The sequence below is a fragment of the Caretta caretta genome, chromosome 28 (genome assembly GCF_965140235.1).
Source record: "Caretta caretta isolate rCarCar2 chromosome 28, rCarCar1.hap1, whole genome shotgun sequence".
In the NCBI taxonomy this organism is placed as follows: domain Eukaryota; kingdom Metazoa; phylum Chordata; order Testudines; family Cheloniidae; genus Caretta; species Caretta caretta.
Window position 1 is genome coordinate 9,428,762 of NC_134233.1, and position 17,537 is coordinate 9,446,298.

A 17,537-nucleotide genomic window follows, 5' to 3' on the forward strand; every position below is an offset into this window, starting at 1 on the left:
TCCTGCCCCAACTCAGACGGACAAAGAGAGAAATGTTCTCGCTTTGAGGGTGGGACTCCCTGCCCTTGGCCAAAGACGAGCACCTCTCTTTGACCTTGGTCGCTCATTCAGCTTTTCTTTCAGCAGGGAGCCCGAGAGCTCAGGTGCTGGAGCGCTGCGTTGGTCAGTGAAGCTCGGTGAGCTCCAACGTCACTCGGCTCTTCTACCAGCAAGTCAAAACACAGGAAGGATTTCCTCATTTGACAATACTGGGGCTGTCTGAGGGTCTGTCCACACTGCACACTGAGCCTGTCTCTATGTGGCCTGGGCTTGCAGACTTGTGTTGCCAAGCCGGTGTTTGAGCATCCAGACTGCAGGGGAAACTCAGGCCTCACACTGTGTCTATCTGTTAAGGTTCCTTCCCCACTCTGAATGCTAGGGTACAGATGTGGGGACCTGCATGAAAACCTCCTAAGCTTACTTTTACCAGCTTAGGTTAAAACTTCCCCAAGGTACAAACTATTTTACCTTTTGCCCCTGGACTTTCGCTGCTACCACCAAAAGTCTAACCGGGTTAGACCCCCAAAAATCCCCCAGCAATACCCACCTCCAGGACCCATAGCCTTAGGGCTGGGCACTTCAGAACTACCCCCGAAACCCCAAACCCGCCAGAACCCACCAACCTGACTAGGGCTCCCCCCTGCCCAGCCACCCAGAGGCCTCCCCCTACCACAATGCCCCTTCAGCTCCCGCTGCAATCTCCCCACACAGACAACTGCCCCCCCAGCAACAATGTTCTCTCACAGTGTCTGGTAAGTGGATAGAAAGTTATCACCACCCCCTGCTGGCCAGTCACACAGGCAGAGGGAGCCCGGGGGGATGCCGCTTTTTTTTTCATGTTTGCTATCTTTGGAGTTCGCACATCCACACGACATGCGGTTCACAGCAACGGATACTTTGAGAAACCTGCTGGGTGAAGCAGGCCTTTTCCAAACTGACATTGGCCCAAATTCTGCCTCAGTTCAGCTGGATTGGGACACGTCTGTGTCAAAGGAGTGGTTCACACCTGATTTGCCTAGAGACGTCAGAGGAGGGGTAGTTAGATATAGGATAAGTAGGAATCAACAACAATGAAGTTAAATATAAAGGTGAAAGACCCTCACCTTGCAGGTCAACAAGCCTGTTCTGTTCTTTCCCTCCAATGCATCTGGCACTGGTCGCTCTCAGGTAGCACACTGGGCTTGACGGACCATTGGTCTGACCCAGTCTATGACCTGTCGTGCGTTCTTATGGAAGTCCTCTGCGGCCTTGTCTACATGGGCAAGTTTCTGCACAGGAAAGCAGCTTTCTGCGGTGTAACTCCTGAGGTGCGCACGCAGATTTCGTGATGCATGATAGAAAGGGGCCATGACAGGGACACACTGCCGTGCGGGGTGAAAGTGAAGGAGCTGTGACATGCCTACCACAAGGTGCAGGAGGCAAACTGCTGCTCCATATTGGGGGCTAACTAACCCCAGCATCACGGCAAGAATCTACCTAGCAGCTGGAGAAAAAATATGTATGAGAGTCAAAGACACCCCCACGTGGCCTGTCTCTTCCCCAATCTCAACACCTGGAAGATTGTCTGGAAGACTCAGAATTTGAACTGCGGAGATTGGTCCCAGGCTGAGAGGGAATTCAGTCTGTGTATTAAGAACTCAACATGGCCTGGAGCAACCAGTGAGTGAGAAAAGCTGTTTGATCCAATTCTTGCTTAGTAGATTCAAATTAGAGTTTAGACTGGGAGTCTGTTTTCATTTGTTATGTAAACACTTTTGACCTCTGTGACCAATACTTATACTCAGTTAAAATCTAACTTTCTGGAGTTAATAAAGTTATTTTACTATTTTATACTTACTCCTGAGTTTGTCCAAAGTGCTTGGGAAAGTTGCTCACATGACAAAGGCTGGTGCATGTCCCCTTTATTTTTGATGAAGTGGCGAACTAATTAATGAGTTTACACTTTTCAAGAGAAGGCCGTGAGCCGTGTAAGATGGTACATTTCTGAGGTGCAAGGCTGAGAGCTGGGGAGATATGCTGGTGTCTCTGTATAATTGAGGAGTGGTTTATAGAGCATTCATGCAACTGAGTTGGGTGCTTTGCTGCATGTTGTTGGCCAAATGATCATAGAATCCTAGGATATCGGGGTTGGAAGGGACCTCAGGAGGTATCTAGTCCAACCCCCTGCCCAGAGGAGGACCAATCCCCAACTAAATCATCCCAGCCAGGGCTTTCTCAAGCCTGATCTTAAAAACTTCTAAGGAAGCAGATTCCACCACCTCCCAAGGTAACCCATTCCAGTATTTCACCACCCTCCTAGTGAAAAAGTTTTTCCTAATATCCAACCTAAATCTCCCCCACTGCAACTTGACCATTCCTCCTTGTCCTGTCATCTGCTGTCACTGAGAATAGTCTAGATCCGTCCTCTTTGGATCCACCTTCATTTAGTTCAAAGCAGCTATGACATCCCCCCTCATTCTTCTCTTCTGTAGAGTAAACAATCCCAGTTCCTCTGGCCAGGAGGGATTTAAAGGTGGTTAGCCTTCCCTTTCTATTTATGACTCTATCCTACCGCAGGAAGTCGTCCTAAGTTACGCTGCTCCCGCTGCGTGAATAACAGAGCTGGATTTGACGTCGCTTCGGTCGACTTACTGCTCTGTCTACACTGGGCTGGGTCATTGATTGGCCCTGTACTGGATCTGAGAGGAAGTGGGGTGACCCATAGAAATCAGGAGAATGCTGGAATTCTCCAGAAAAGTGGCATGTCTCCATCCCGGGGAGTGTAGGAGGAGGGGTTGGCTCCTTAGTGGCTGGGCCTGGCCATCTCCTCTTAGGAAGCGTGGACAGCTCTCTGCACAGCAGGAAACTCCCTCCAACTGTGTGAGCCCCACGGACCCCTCCCGGCCTGTGGCCTGTCAGTAGGAGCAGGAGGAGAACTACTGGACTGAGGAGATAACAAAGCAGCTCCCTACCTGTGCGATGAGACTCTGGACTTCTTTAGGTGCCTAAACCCCTTTGTCAAAGCGGGCCTCATTCAAGCGACCCAGATAAAGGCTGGCTGGAGTCGATCACCCTTGACGAGTGTTTCTTTTCAGCCCCTGGGAGATATTCCTACACACAGCAAGGGATGCTTTCCATGAGCACGGCCAACCAGCATCATTACCATCGTCATATGGGAGCTGCTTGTTAATGAGGGGCTGGGAGTGCGCTCTTCTTCCTGCTCTTCTGGGCTTCCTTTTTCCCACTTCCCCTTCGTGTCAGACGGCTCCTTCTTTGTCCCTGCAGCAGAAAGAAACATTCTTAACATTTTCTTTACAGAGGATGGAAGTTGGGCCCAGAGCCCTGAAGCGAATTGCCCAGGGTCAGACTGAAGGTTGTTGGTTTTTATTATCTTTTTTGGTTTTGTTATCTTCCCTTTTGGTTCTATCCCTGGAAATTGCCCCCGACTAGTCTGCTGAAAGATAAAATCATCTAAATCTGCCTCCAAAGAACCTGACAGGCTGAAGCAGGAGGAGACCTGAGAGATGGCCACTTTCAAATCAAAAGGGAACGCTGAGACCTGCCTGTTGCCACACCCGCCCCCACCCGTCCCGAGGAGAAGGAGGCGCCGACCTGTCGTGTGCGATCTAATGAGCAGGGAAAGAATCTGGGAATTACCTTCTGTAAAAACTCATCCTTTTGTTCCTCAAACACCTGTGGAAATAGCTGATTCAAGAAGTTGTTGACAGAGAGATGGTCCACGTCTCTCAGCAGCTCCTTGGGTCACCAGCCGTTGTCAACCAAGCCAGTTGGCAGACGGACGGCAGGGCAAGAATGCTGACGCCGAACACTCTTTGCTGTTGGCATCCGTGACATCACAATCAGCTTGTGCATAAACACACACAGACCCCACCCAGAGAGACACAGCCCCACTGAGCAACTCCCCACCCTCCTTCCCAGCACTTCCTGCCCACCGCAGAACCGCTGTTTCATGGAATTGAGGATGCTCCGGGAGGGTCGGTTCGGGGCGGGGACATGGCATACTTGGGGCAGTGCATGGGATTCTTCTCTCCTAAGTGCAGGGCTCAGCACTTGTCCTTGCTGAACCTCATCAGATTTCCTTTGGCCCAATCCTCTAATTGGTCTGGGTCACTCTGAACCCTATCCCGACCCTCAGCGTATCTCCCTCTCCGCCCAGCTTAGTGTCATCTGCGAACTTGCTGAGGGTGCAATCCATCCCATCCTCCAGATCACGCACGAAGATGGTGAAGAAAACCGGCCCCCAGAGTGACCCGTGGGGAAGCGGGGGAGGGGGTGGAGGAGAGGAGGCAGACGGTGAGTGGCAGGGACCCCACAGAGGGGGCTGCAGTGGAGGAGAGGGGGAAATCATCCAGGCAGCGGTGGGCAGTGTGGGCTGGGAGAAGGGGCGAGGCAGATACAGGAAGAGATGGAGCACAGGGGGGAAATGGGGCCCAGGCACCCGGGGCCTGGTCATCGTTGGCACCAGGAGAGGAGAGGAGACAGAGACAGAGCCAGAGACAGAGTGTGTGTGATGGCCAACATACTAGAGGAGAGACAGAGAAAAACATGGTAGGATAGCAAGCAACTCACCTCCTGGAGTCATCTGTCATGAAGCGGGACTTCATGTTTCCTCTGAATTGTGTGGGGGTGCCTCAGTTTCCCCTATGCAGTTCTTAAGGATCTAGGGGGTGGGGTAAGGGTGTATGATCATTGCAGAGCTCTGGAGGGCAGGTGTGTGCAGGGGTCTGGACACAGAGAATGGCCGACACCCTCTTTCCTGGCACCTGATGCCCTGGGCCCTTCCCCCCTGCAAGGTGAGAGCTAAAGGGTTGGAGAACAAAGGAATCGGGTGCCCTCCTGGCCGGGGACAGGGACAAAGCCCAGAGGAGGAGGGGCTGGGGGGAGTTTCAGTTGGGGGCTGGCTGGAGACATGGAGTGAAGGGCAGACAGGGTTGTCTGGCTCACTGCCCCCCAAAATGGACCCGGCTGAGGGGTCCGGTTCTCTGCACCTACAGGCTCTGTGTTAGACCATGTCCCTGTCGTCTAATAAACCTCTGTTTTCCTGGCTGGCTGAGAGTCCCGTCTGACTGCGGAGTTGGGGGGCAGGACCCTCTGGCTTCCCCAGGACCCCGCCTGGGCGGACTGGCTGTGGGAAGCGCAGGGAGGGGCAGAGGAGGCTGAAGGCTGAAGGAGGCTGAAGACGTGTTGTGCGTGTCGTGTTGCATGTGTCGTGTGACGTGTTGTGTGTGTGACTTGTGTGTCGTTTTGTGTGTGTGAGACGTGTTTATGTGTGCGTGTTGTGGTCCATGTTGAGTGTGTGTGTGCCATGTTGTATGCCGTGTTGTGTGCATGTGACGGTGTGTGCTGTGTTGTGTGCCGTTTTGTGTGCATGTTGTGTGTGTCGGTGTCATGTGTTGTGTGAGATATTTGTGTCTCGTGTTGTGTGTCATGTGTCATGTTGTCTGTGTGTGTGTCGTGTTGTGTGTGTGTGAGTGATATTTTGTGTGCGATGTTTTGTGCATCGTGTTGTGTGTGTGTGTCACGTGTGCCGTTTTGTGTGTCATGTGAGGGGTTGTGTGTCGTATTGTGTGTGGGTGTCGGTGTCGTGTGTGATTTCTGTGTCACGTTGTCTGCCGTTTTGTGCGTCTCGTGTGTGTGTGTGTATGTGTCGGTGTCGTGTATTGTGTGTGATTTTTGTGTGTCGTGTTGTGTGCTGTTTTGTGTGTCATTTTATTTGTGTGTCATGTTGTTTGTGTGTCGGTGTCCTGTGTTGTGTGTGTGTGAGAGACGTGTTTCTGTATGTGTGACGTGTTCTCTCTGTGTGTGTCGGTGTCGTGTTTTGTGTGTGTGATGTTTTGTGTGTGATGTGTATGTTGTCTTGGGTGTCCACACAGGGTAATGCACAAAGCATTCCCCTCATGGAGGAAGAGTGACACAACGTGGCCACTCAGGAGTAACACACAAACAATCCCCCCCCTCCCTCCCCGGAGCAACAGTGATGTGTGTGGCCAATTCAGGTCATGCCCAAACCATTTCCATCATGGAGAAAGAGTGACACCAGGTGGCCAATCCAGATAATGCACAAACCATTTCCCTCACAGAGCAACAGTGACACCGGGTGGCTAATCCAGGTATTGCACAAAGCATTTCCCTCATGGAGCAACAGTGACACTCGGTGGCCACTCACGGTAGTGCACAAATAATTTCCTTAACGGAGCAACAGTGACACCGGGTGGCTAATCCAGGTATTGCACAAAGCATTTCCCACATGGAGCAACAGTGACACTCGGTGGCCACTCACGGTAGTGCACAAATAATTTCCTTAACGGAGCAACAGTGACACCGGGTGGCCAGTCAGTGTAATGCACAAATCATTTCCCTCCTGGCCCAACAGTGACACTGGGTGGCCAATTCAGGTCATGCTCATTTCCCTCATGGAGCAAGAGTGACACCGGGCGGCCCCTTGGAGTAACACACAAATCATTTCCTCACGGAGCACCCGTTGCACAAACTGAGTTTAATAATAATAATAATAATAATAAAGAAAAAATAGTTTCACTAGAAAAGGTAGATTTTCAGTGATTATAAGGGATAGCAAACAGAAGAAGGCAGATGACTAAGCAAATACAAATACACACACATACTAAGCCTAAGATCTTAAAGAGACTGGATTCAAGAAGTCATTTCCCATCCTAAATGTCTTTTGGCAACTTGAACAGTTTCTGTAGCTTAGACTTCCCGTTGTTTCTCTTTACAGACTAGACTCCTGTCTTCGTCTGGACTTCCCCCTTCTCATTCCCTTTGTCTCTTCAGGTACTTTCAGCAGCCTTTCTACTGCCCTGCATGATTTCCGTCCGCTCCGACTTCTCCATGGCTCCCGAGACCTCACCTGTGGGAATGCACACCTACCCGGGTCCTACAAAGGGAGACGGCACCAGGAGAGCAGAGGAGAGAGCGAGTTGGCGAACACACGAGAAGACGGCGAGTGCGGACGAGGAACTGGAAGCGCCGACCTGGCAGCCGGGTCTGCAGCGGGGAGAGCGGAGGCCTGGTTCCGCCTCCTTGGAAAGAGGCCCAAGCGGCTCAGGCCCCTCCGGCCGCGTTCCCCTCCGGCGAGAGCTCCGGCACCATTCCTCGCCAGAGCCGCTGCGAGAGCCGAGCCGGAGCCCTCGCTCCCCAGCGCTCGACGGGGGCTGGGAATCTCGCCCTCGGCCCTGCCGCCCTCTTCCCTCCCGCCCACACCGGCCCCACGCGCCGCCCAGAGACCGAGTTCCCCCGACCGTCCCCGCTCCGCTCTCGCCCCCGCGGGGGGTCGTCTCCGGGGTGGGATTTCGGTGTCGTGTCCTCTGCCGTCTTGTGTGTCGTGTGACGTGTCGGTGTTGTGTGTGATTTCGGTGTCGTGTCCTCTGCCGTCTTGTGTGTCGTGTGACGTGTCGTATGTCGTGTCGTGGGTGTGTGAGACGTCGTGTGTGTCAGTGCCATGTGTGAGAGCCGCCGTGTGCTGTGCGTGTGTGCGTGAGTGTGTGTCGGCGTGTGTGAGAGATGTGATTGTGTGTGTGAGACGTTGTTTGTCATGTGGTGTCGTGTGTGTGTGAGACGTGGTTGTGTGTTTTCTTGAGTGTTTTGTTGAGTGTGTGATGTGTTGTGTGTCCGTGTTGCTGTGATTTTTGTGTGTGTGACAGGTTGTGTGTCATGTTGTGCATGTGCGCGTGCGACGTGCAGTGTAGCCGTGACATGCTGTATACGCGTGACGCGCAACGTGCCTGCGATGCGCACTGTGTTGTGTGTTCAACATGTGACGTGCTGTCTACAACGTGCAACAGGCTGTGTGTGATGTGTTGTGCGTGTGACATGTAAAGTGTGATGTGCAACATGCTGTGTGTTCCACGTGCAACGTGTCAGTGTCATATGTGTGTCTCAATGTCGTGTGCCATTTTGTGTCATGTGCCATTTTGTGTCGTGTGCCATTTTGTGTCACGTGTCATGTTGTGTGCGTCGTGTCTGTGACATGTCGTGTGTGTGCGTGTGACGTGTTGTGCATGTGCATGTGCATAGTCAGACAAGTGCGTGACGTGATATGTGCGACATGCGACAAACTGTGTGTGCGAAGTTGTGTGTATGCGACGTATGTGCAACATGCTGTGTGTCTTTGAGTGTGTGTGAGACGTGTTGTGAGATGTGTTGTGGGTCATGTTGAGTGTGAGACGTGTTATGGGTCGTGTTGAGTGTGTGAGTGTGTGAGTGTGACGTGTTGTGGGTTGTGTTGTGTTGAGTGTGTTTTTGTGACATGTTGTGGGTCGTGTTGTGTTGAGTGTGACATGTTGTGGGTCGTGTTGTGTTGAGTGTGTGTGTGTGACATGTTGTGGGTCGTGTGTGTGATGTTTTGTGTGTGATGCTTTCTGTGTCGTGTTGTGTGTGTGTTTGCATCGTGTGTATTTTTGTTTGTCTTGTTGTGTGCCGTTTTGTGTCATCGTGTGTGTGTGACGTGTGTGCGTCCACGCCTTCGACGTATTGTGCGTGTCCGTGTGGGAAGTGCGAAGTGGGATGGGTCAACTTGCCACCCCCTTCCCCAACACTTTAGCCCCCTGTCGTAAACATGACCCTACCCCCACCCCAGGGTGCTACTGACACTGAAACGACCTAAAAGACCCCCGACTGATCACTATTGGCTGCACCCCATTGCCACCCGCACTTCTATGCTGCTGCTGGCCAAACCCTCCCCCCAAAATCTAAACCCCACCCCCTACCCGGAACCCAACTGGAACCCTGACCCCATAACCTGCCCCCCAACTCGAAACCCCTGAACCAAAACTGTAGCCCAACCCTCACCCCAACCCGAACCTCCAGCTCTGAACCCAGCCCCCCGAAGCCTGACACCGCTTTAAGCCAGAGCCCACTTCCCCATTCCCACCCTGGGCAACAACAGTGCAAACCACACCCTCCTGCCCCCCGCCCAGGGATCCTGCTTCTTACCACCCCTTCTTTGGAAATGAGCCTTTTCTTCACTTGCATCCCACACACCTTCATTCTCCTTTGAGGGCTTATTTAGTGACAGGGGTCTACACAAGGCAACTCTTTGCTATCACAGCGTAACAGGACACAGAGACGTGAAAACAGTGCAAACAACATTCCACGAGTTTTCAGGAGGTTTAAACACCCAATACATTTGAACATTTAACATTCGCTTTGATCTCTACTAACACACACATCCATGGTTGGGAGGCTCTGTTTGCTGCGGTGGATCCACTGGGGGTTGATGTCATGGGGGTTGAGTGAAAACCCACTAAATTGACAGCAGAGCGCTCTCCAGTCGCCGTTGGGACTGCGCCAGGAACGGCAGGAAAAAGGTAAATTGACCGAAGAGCGTCTCCCATCGACCCAGCCCAGTGTAGACAGAGCAGTAAGTCGACCGAAGCGACGTCAAATCCAGCTCTGTTATTCACGCAGCGGGAGCAGCGTAACTTAGGACGACTTCCTGCGGTAGGATAGAGTCATAAATAGAAAGGGAAGGCTAACCACCTTTAAATCCCTCCTGGCCAGAGGAACTGGGATTGTTTACTCTACAGAAGAGAAGAATGAGGGGGGGATGTCATAGCTGCTTTGAACTAGATGAAGGTGGATCCAAAGAGGACGGATCTAGACTATTCTCAGTGACAGCAGATGACAGGACAAGGAGTAATGGTCAAGTTGCAGTGGGGGAGATTTAGGTTGGATATTAGGAAAAACTTTTTCACTAGGAGGGTGGTGAAATACTGGAATGGGTTACCTTGGGAGGTGGTGGAATCTGCTTCCTTAGAAGTTTTTAAGATCAGGCTTGAGAAAGCCCTGGCTGGGATGATTTAGTTGGGGATTGGTCCTCCTCTGGGCAGGGGGTTGGACTAGATACCTCCTGAGGTCCCTTCCAACCCCGATATCCTAGGATTCTATGATCATTTGGCCAACAACATGCAGCAAAGCACCCAACTCAGTTGCATGAATGCTCTATAAACCACTCCTCAATTATACAGAGACACCAGCATATCTCCCCAGCTCTCAGCCTTGCACCTCAGAAATGTACCATCTTACACGGCTCACGGCCTTCTCTTGAAAAGTGTAAGCTCATTAATTAGTTCGCCACTTCATCAAAAATAAAGGGGACATGCACCAGCCTTTGTCATGTGAGCAACTTTCCCAAGCACTTTGGACAAACTCAGGAGTAAGTATAAAATAGTAAAATAACTTTATTAACTCCAGAAAGTTAGATTTTAACTTAGTATAAGTATTGGTCACAGAGGTCAAAAGTGTTTACATAACAAATGAAAACAGACTCCCAGTCTAAACTCTAATTTGAATATACTAAGCAAGAATTGGATCAAACAGCTTTTCTCACTCACTGGTTGCTCCAGGCAATGTTGAGATCTTAATACACAGACTGAATTCCCTCTCAGCCTGGGACAAATCTCCGCAGTTCAAATTCTGAGTCTTCCAGACAATCTTCCAGGTGTTGAGATTGAGGAAGAGACAGGCCACGTGGGGGTGTCTTTGACTCTCATACATATTTTTTCTCCAGCTGCTTGGTAGATTCTTGCCGTGATGCTGGGGTTAGTTAGCCCCCAATATGGAGCAGCAGTTTGCCTCCTGCACCTTGTGGTAGGCATGTCACAGCTCCTTCACTTTCACCCCGCACGGCACCGTGTCCCTGTCATGGCCCCTTTCTATCATGCATCACGAAATCTGCGTGCGCACCTTGGGAGTTACACCGCAGAAAGCTGCTTTCCTGTGCAGAAACTTGCCCGTGTAGACAAGGCCGCAGAGGGCTTCCATAAGAACGCACGACAGGTCATAGACTGGGTCAGACCAATGGTCCGTCAAGCCCAGTGTGCTACCTGAGAGCGACCAGTGCCGGATGCATTGGAGGGAAAGAACAGAACAGGCTTGTTGACCTGCAAGGTGAGGGTCTTTCACCTTTATATTTAACTTCATTGTTGTCAATTCCTACTTATCCTATATCTAACTACCCCTCCTCTGAGGTCTATGGGCAAATCAGGTGTGAACCACTCCTTTGACACAGACGTGTCCCAATCCAGCTGAACTGAGGCAGAATTTGGGCCAATGTCAGTTTGGAAAAGGCCTGCTTCACCCAGCAGGTTTCTCAAAGTATCCGCTGCTGTGAACCGCATGTCGTCTGGATGTGCGAACTCCAAAGATAGCAAACATGAAAAAAAAAAACGTAAAGCCAGTTCTGAGGTTTCCAGAGCCAGGCTTGAGGGTTAAAGAGCTGTGCTCAAAAGGACAAGGGTCTCAGCAGCTATAAAAAGAACTAGTTGCAAAAACAAAACAAAAATTACATGGAAAAAAAACAACCAAACAACAACCACCCAGAAAAGCTCCCATCACTCGCCCATCACCATTGTAGATCTTGACATCTCCTGCCTAATGTGACATCTTTGCTTTGTGAACAAGAGCCCTGGGGAACTCTCTGGCTCACCTGTGTGGGTGGAAGGGGTCTCACACTACGTGGGAAGGCTGCATCATGAGAAAAACCACCTGTGCTCTACTATCACACTTTCTAATCTTTCAGAGTAGCAGGAGGCGGAAAAGTGAGACACATGCATTAGACTCAAGAGCAAAACTAAGAGACCAAACCACAGACTCTGGACTCAGCATTCATGTATCCTGCAGTCTGAACTTGGAATCTGTTACATTCCCTCATTGGCTACCATCATTTAACCAACACGGAAGTGCTTCTTGTCCAGCAAGACAGCCAGTTTGGGACCCATAGGCATGGCATGGCTCTGAAGGAATCAGCTGTTTCTCTCTGTGCTTCAGGAAACTTGGGATCCAAATGGTAAAAGACAGTTGTTCCCAGTTTCATCATGGCATCCTTTAGAAGTGTGAGCAATTCTAAAAACAGTTTACCTTGGCCACAGGTCACCATAGCGTCCATCTCTGGGGTGAAAATCAACCACTCGTAGCTCTCATTTCTACCTGAGTTCTTGTCAAATCTTTGACCTTAGTTGTAGCAATTTTACACGGCTCTGGCGTAGAATTCTTCACCAACCACACAACATACCAGTAGCGATACTGAGGTAGAACTCCCCCAAATATGCCCTTTTGTTTCTTTAATCTGGTGGCACAGATTTAAATAAGGGACTAAATTCAGGTGCGGCTTAGAATCCCTCTAAGACACCAAATGTCAGGTATCTACTCAAAATGGGTGTCTTTCTGCAGCTCTATCACATTCCTCATGGATGTCATTTCCTACACATTTACAGCATCTCCCAGGAGTGAGCTGAACAGAAATGTCACTTCCATTTTTCCCATCTCTACCTAGGAAGGGATTGCATTTCCCAAATAAGAGGCAACATGCACCTGATTAGGAAGGGAAGATCTTCAGGAGCAACCTCCTGCAGGGCATGGGCCACAACTGCTTTGGGAGGCAAATGAATGGGTCTTTTGCTTAGTTCCAAATCCTTTACTAGAGAATCCTCTTCCCAGCCCCTTCGGGAAATATTGACCTTACCAATTGAAGAACAGGGGGATAGAGATGGTGATGGAGAATCCCTCTGATTTACCCTATGTTCTTCTGTTGTTACAGAGGGGAAAAGACATTTTTCCCTATCCCTTCCCTATTCCTGCTCTTTGTTATACTTCAATATATTTTAAGGGAGGAAAACGGGAGTAAAAATATCTGCCTTCAGGAAAACCTGAAGCAACAGCGCTCTGATGAACTCTGACAACTGGGAATGAAACAATATGATCCTGGTGGGGGAACTTGATGACTAACAATGGTTTTTAAATGGGGGAACAGTATAACTGTGATGCTCAGGCTTTGTTTAGACTAGGACATGTGATGGAGTTTAGGTCAGGTCAAGGGGGGGAAAGCTAATGCCAACCACTGCACCTCGGCTGCATCTGCACGACAACTGTAATTGTCTTTTAACACCAAGATCACTAACTTGAGCAGCCAACGCCATGTACAGTCCTAGTGGATGTAAGGCACGGGTAGTTTTTGCCTCAGTGTAGCTTGTTGGGAACAAACCTCTCTCCCCCACCTGGAGCTGATGAACATTCCTGGCTGGAGGGACACACGCTCCTTTGACCCAAAAGGAAAGGAGTTGATAGAAAACATTACAGGACTGACCCCAAAGAAGGGTGAGCTGCAAAAGGCAGGAGCAGGCAACTCATCTGGGGGAGCTGAGTAACCACGGTGAAGATGAGGCACAGATCACTAAGTGGGAATTAGCAAATGTGATTTAAAAGAAAAAAATACCTTTGGCCAGCCCTAGTCAAGGCATTTGTTACAGATCACTCCCATGTGGATTTTCTGATGTCTAATAAGGGTTGAGCGCTGATTGAAGCTTCTCCCACACTCTGAGCATCCATAAGGCTTCTCACCTGTGTGGATTCTTCTATGTGTGGTCAGTACAGAGCTCCGATTAAAGCTTTTCCCGCACTCAGAGCACATGTAGGGCCTCTCTCCTGTGTGCGTTCTCTGATGTGTGATTCGGGTTGAGCGCTGATTGAAGCTTTTCCCGCACTCAGAGCATGTGTAGGGCCTCTCCCCTGTGTGGATTCGCTGATGTGAGAGGAGGGATGAACTGTCAATGAAGTGCTTCCCACACTCAGGGCATCCATAAGGTTTCTCACCCGTGTGGATTTTCCGATGTGTAATTAGGTGTGAGCTCTGCTTGAAGTGTTTCCCACACTCAGGGCATCCATAAGGTTTCTCACCCGTGTGGATTTTCCGATGTGTAATAAGGTGTGAGCTCTGCTTGAAGTGTTTCCCACACTCAGGGCAGCCATAAGGTTTCTCATCTATGTGGATTCTCTTATGTGCAATGAGATGCGAGCTCCGCTTGAAGCATTTCCCACACACACAGCATGCGTAAGGTTTCTCACCCGTGTGGATTCTCTGATGTCTGAGAAGGTCCGAGCTCCCTTTGAAGCTTTTCCCACACTCGAGGCATGTGTAGCGTGTTCCTTCCAAGTTCATTCTCTCACGTGTAATAAGGTCTGACTGGCTACCGAAGTTTTCCTCTGGCCTCTGCTGACTCTCACAGGCTTTTGTTTTTTCTGGGCGTGCACAGCTCCCAGAATCATTCCCTTTGGACCTTCCTGACAACATCCCATGGGCTTCTACTCGCTCAGCATCTTCCTGCTGGGGTTCCTCCTCATTTTCACTCACCATCCCAAAACCTGACGGGAGACCGAGAGAATCCAGACGTAAGTCTCTGCCTGCGCCAGAGAGAAAGGAAATCTCAGAGAGAAGAACGGAAAAAGGGATGAAGGAACGAAAACGTGTACAGGACAGATCAAACCTATCAGGAGCTGATTTTCCCTTCAACCTTCCCCAGAGGAGAGAAAGGAAGGGATCAGTTCTGGGTCCGTATCTCAGAAGAAATCTCAGGGGACAGCGAGATTGGGGAGGGACCTGCTGCCAGTTGTCAGTCAGGATAGGTGGGAAGCCATGAGTGACCTCTGCCTAACGATTCCACATCTGCAGGGAACAATCCTGAACTTGGAGAGCTCACAAGATCTTTGTAGGGCATCCCAAATGTTTCCTGTATTCACCGACAGTTTTCGGGTTGGTTTAACCAATGCCTCACCTATGCAGGCAGCTCTCGGGAGCACTTTTTTCTTAGAGCCATGAAGGTCTGGGACGCACGACTCCTCCCCTCGTTCCAGCTGCGAGATCACATCAGTTCTGGAAACTGGAAACCCTGCTCAAGGCAAAGAAAACAAGGGAGGTCAGTGGAATTTGTGGGATACTTGTCACAAAGAATATTCCATGCTTTTAAGCCCAGCTCACTTTTAAGTAGTAACGTCCCAAGGCCGGCTTCCTTGGCTCAAAGTGCCAGGAGATGATTATTATAAATCATATTCATTACCTTAGTGCCTAAGGGCCAACTAACAGTGGGTCCTCATTTTGCTAGGCACAGTGCAAACCGAGAAGCATTGATGGCCCGTGCCCTGAAGAAGTTACAATCTAAATAGACAAGGCAGACACAGAATGGGGGAAGGGGTACAACCCACCAGCAGAGTGAACTCCGTGAAGGCAGAGTGACAGATCTGATCAACACAGGCCTAGATCTTGAGACTATCGGATTTAATGTTACAACCACGGCCAGCGTTTTCTGGAAATTGTAGCTAGGACTGCATTTTTTCCCAAAATTACTCTTTGTTTCTGGAATCACCGTTAATATCCGGAATTGCTGATCAGAGGGTGGGTGGGGCATGCAGGGTCACAATCCCCCAGATTTCTCCCTGGAGACACCCGTCTCCTCCCCAGGGCACAGGCTGGCTGCGGTTGAGACTTGATGCCAATTTCTACCCTCTTCATAGAAGTCTGGGATCGGCAGTGGGACGCCAGGCTCTCTCATCATGCTGCAGAGAGGACGGCACTCACAGCTGCTCGCGGCCGTGTCCACAGCACCTCTCCCCTGCTCATCTCCCCTGTACACAGCTGGTTCATGCCCCGTCTCCCCAGCGCACAGCTGGCTCTAGGCTCTCAATGCCCAGTATCTGAGCCCCACCGCCCCCACACAGCCGGCTCCTGTCCCCTCCCCCCAAGGCACTTTCAGGCTTTAAAGGATTAGATATTGCTCACGTTTGTCAATTACTCTCTTTTCATTGCCTGCAAACTCTTGCCCTAATTATGACTGTTATCTGTATATCTAAGCCAGCCCTTGAAAGCATGAATTCTTCACAGACTATGATGCCGAGATGCGCCACATGATACCAGGAAGGGCTGCGGGTTGGGTTTCCTGTGCAAGCTGGTATCACTACAGGGTGATGAATGCCAGATCTCAAGGCTGGTTATGCAGAGCTCCACCTTTTGAAGCTTTACCCAACGCAGAAAGGGGTAGGGACGGATTTCCCCTCATTCAGGAGACTGAAGACGACAGACTTTTGGGGGATAAACAGCTGAGTTTGAGCTGACTGAGGGGGGTCTTTCTGGGCTACAAACTCACAGGACCTGATAACCAGCAGGAGGTAACCCTTTAAGAAAGGTTTTAATACACTTTGGAACCGATCAGGGATTCCCATGAGGACTGCTGAGGGAATGAAGGTAAACACGCATTTGGATGCTCTTCTTGTTTTATGAGAACGGGAACAGGAAGGGCAGGGATATCACCGAATGCAGGATCTCAGCAGGACTAGATGTCAGGATAGCACCATATTGCAGCCCATTGGAAAACATAATCCCAACTACACATATAAAATGATGGGCTCTAAATGAGCTGTTTCCACTCAACAGAGGGATCTTGGAGTCACTGGGCACAGTTCTCTGAAAACATCAACTCAGTGTCCAACGGCAGTCAAAAAGCAAAGAGAATATTGGGAATCATTCTGAAATGGATAGATAAGAAGACAGAAAATATCATATCGCCTCTATATAAACCCATGGTACACCCACATCTCGAATACTGCCTGCAGATGTGGTTGCCCCATCTCAAAAAAAGATATATTGGAATTGGAAAAGGTTCAGAAAAGGGCAACCCAAATGATTACAGGTATGAAACTCTTCTGTACGGGGAAAGATTAAAAAGACCGGGACTATTCAGCTTGAAAAGAGACAAAGGGGGGATATGAGAGAGGTCTATAAAATCAAAACTGCCGTGGAGAAAGTAAATAAGGACGTATCATTTACTCTTTCTCATAACACAAGGACTAGGAATCACCCAATCAAATTAATAGGCAGCAGGTTTATAAGAAACAAAAGGAAGTATTTCTTCACACAATGCACAGTCAACCTGGGGAACTCCTTGCCAGAGGACGTTGTGAAGGCCAAGATTATAATAGGGTTACAAAAAAAAACAAAAAACCACCATGAGAAATCTATTGAGGACAGGTCCGTGAATGGTTATTAGCCAGGATGGGCAGGGATGGTGTCCCTAACTTCTGTTTGTCATAAGCTGTGAATGGGTGACAGGAGATGAATCACTTCATGATTCCCTGTTCTGTTCATTCCCTCTGGGACACCTGGCGCTGGCCAATGTCGGAAGACAGGACACTGGGCGAGATGGACCTTTGGTCTGTCCCAGTGTGGCCATTCTGAAATACCAGGGAACCTACTGAGTCCAGTGCAATGGGAGGGAGGAGGAAAATCCCTGGGTGTGCAGAACACTGGGAAATTAGAAATTATCATTCAGAAGCAACAGACTCTAAATAGTCTAGAAAAGCAGAATGTGAAAAATAAGAATCGGGGTCATGTGACTTCAGGAATGAGGGACTCAAAAAACCATGTCTGCAGAGAAGAGAGATTGTGGCTAGTGCACATGGGGATGGGGGGAGCAACTTTCCAGGTCTCAAGGATTTTCACCAGCAACCGAGGCCATTGTCCCATGCACGGGGCAATCCGGAGCAGTGAGGAGTTGTGTCATCTGTAATCCTGGCTGAGTTTCAATGTTCTGCTGCTGGAGCTCCCTTGTCTGGATTCCCCCAGCCACCATTCAAGGTCTGTGTGATCAGTAACCCTGGACCAGCCGCTCTGACCCCAGCAGCCTGCTTCTTACACCCCAAGCACATTCTGGTCT

The 17,537-nt window shown here is 50.0% G+C and overlaps 1 protein-coding gene across 1 annotated transcript; it reads right to left on the reverse strand.

The window, feature by feature from the left end:
- Positions 1-13,136: 13,136 nt before the first annotated feature.
- On the reverse strand, positions 13,137-14,312 carry LOC142070301 (uncharacterized). The gene has a single exon (XM_075123868.1). It carries the CDS (start codon positions 14,186-14,188, stop codon positions 13,283-13,285), a length of 906 nt encoding a protein of 301 aa, XP_074979969.1. The 5' UTR covers positions 14,189-14,312; the 3' UTR covers positions 13,137-13,282.
- Positions 14,313-17,537: the final 3,225 nt, after the last annotated feature.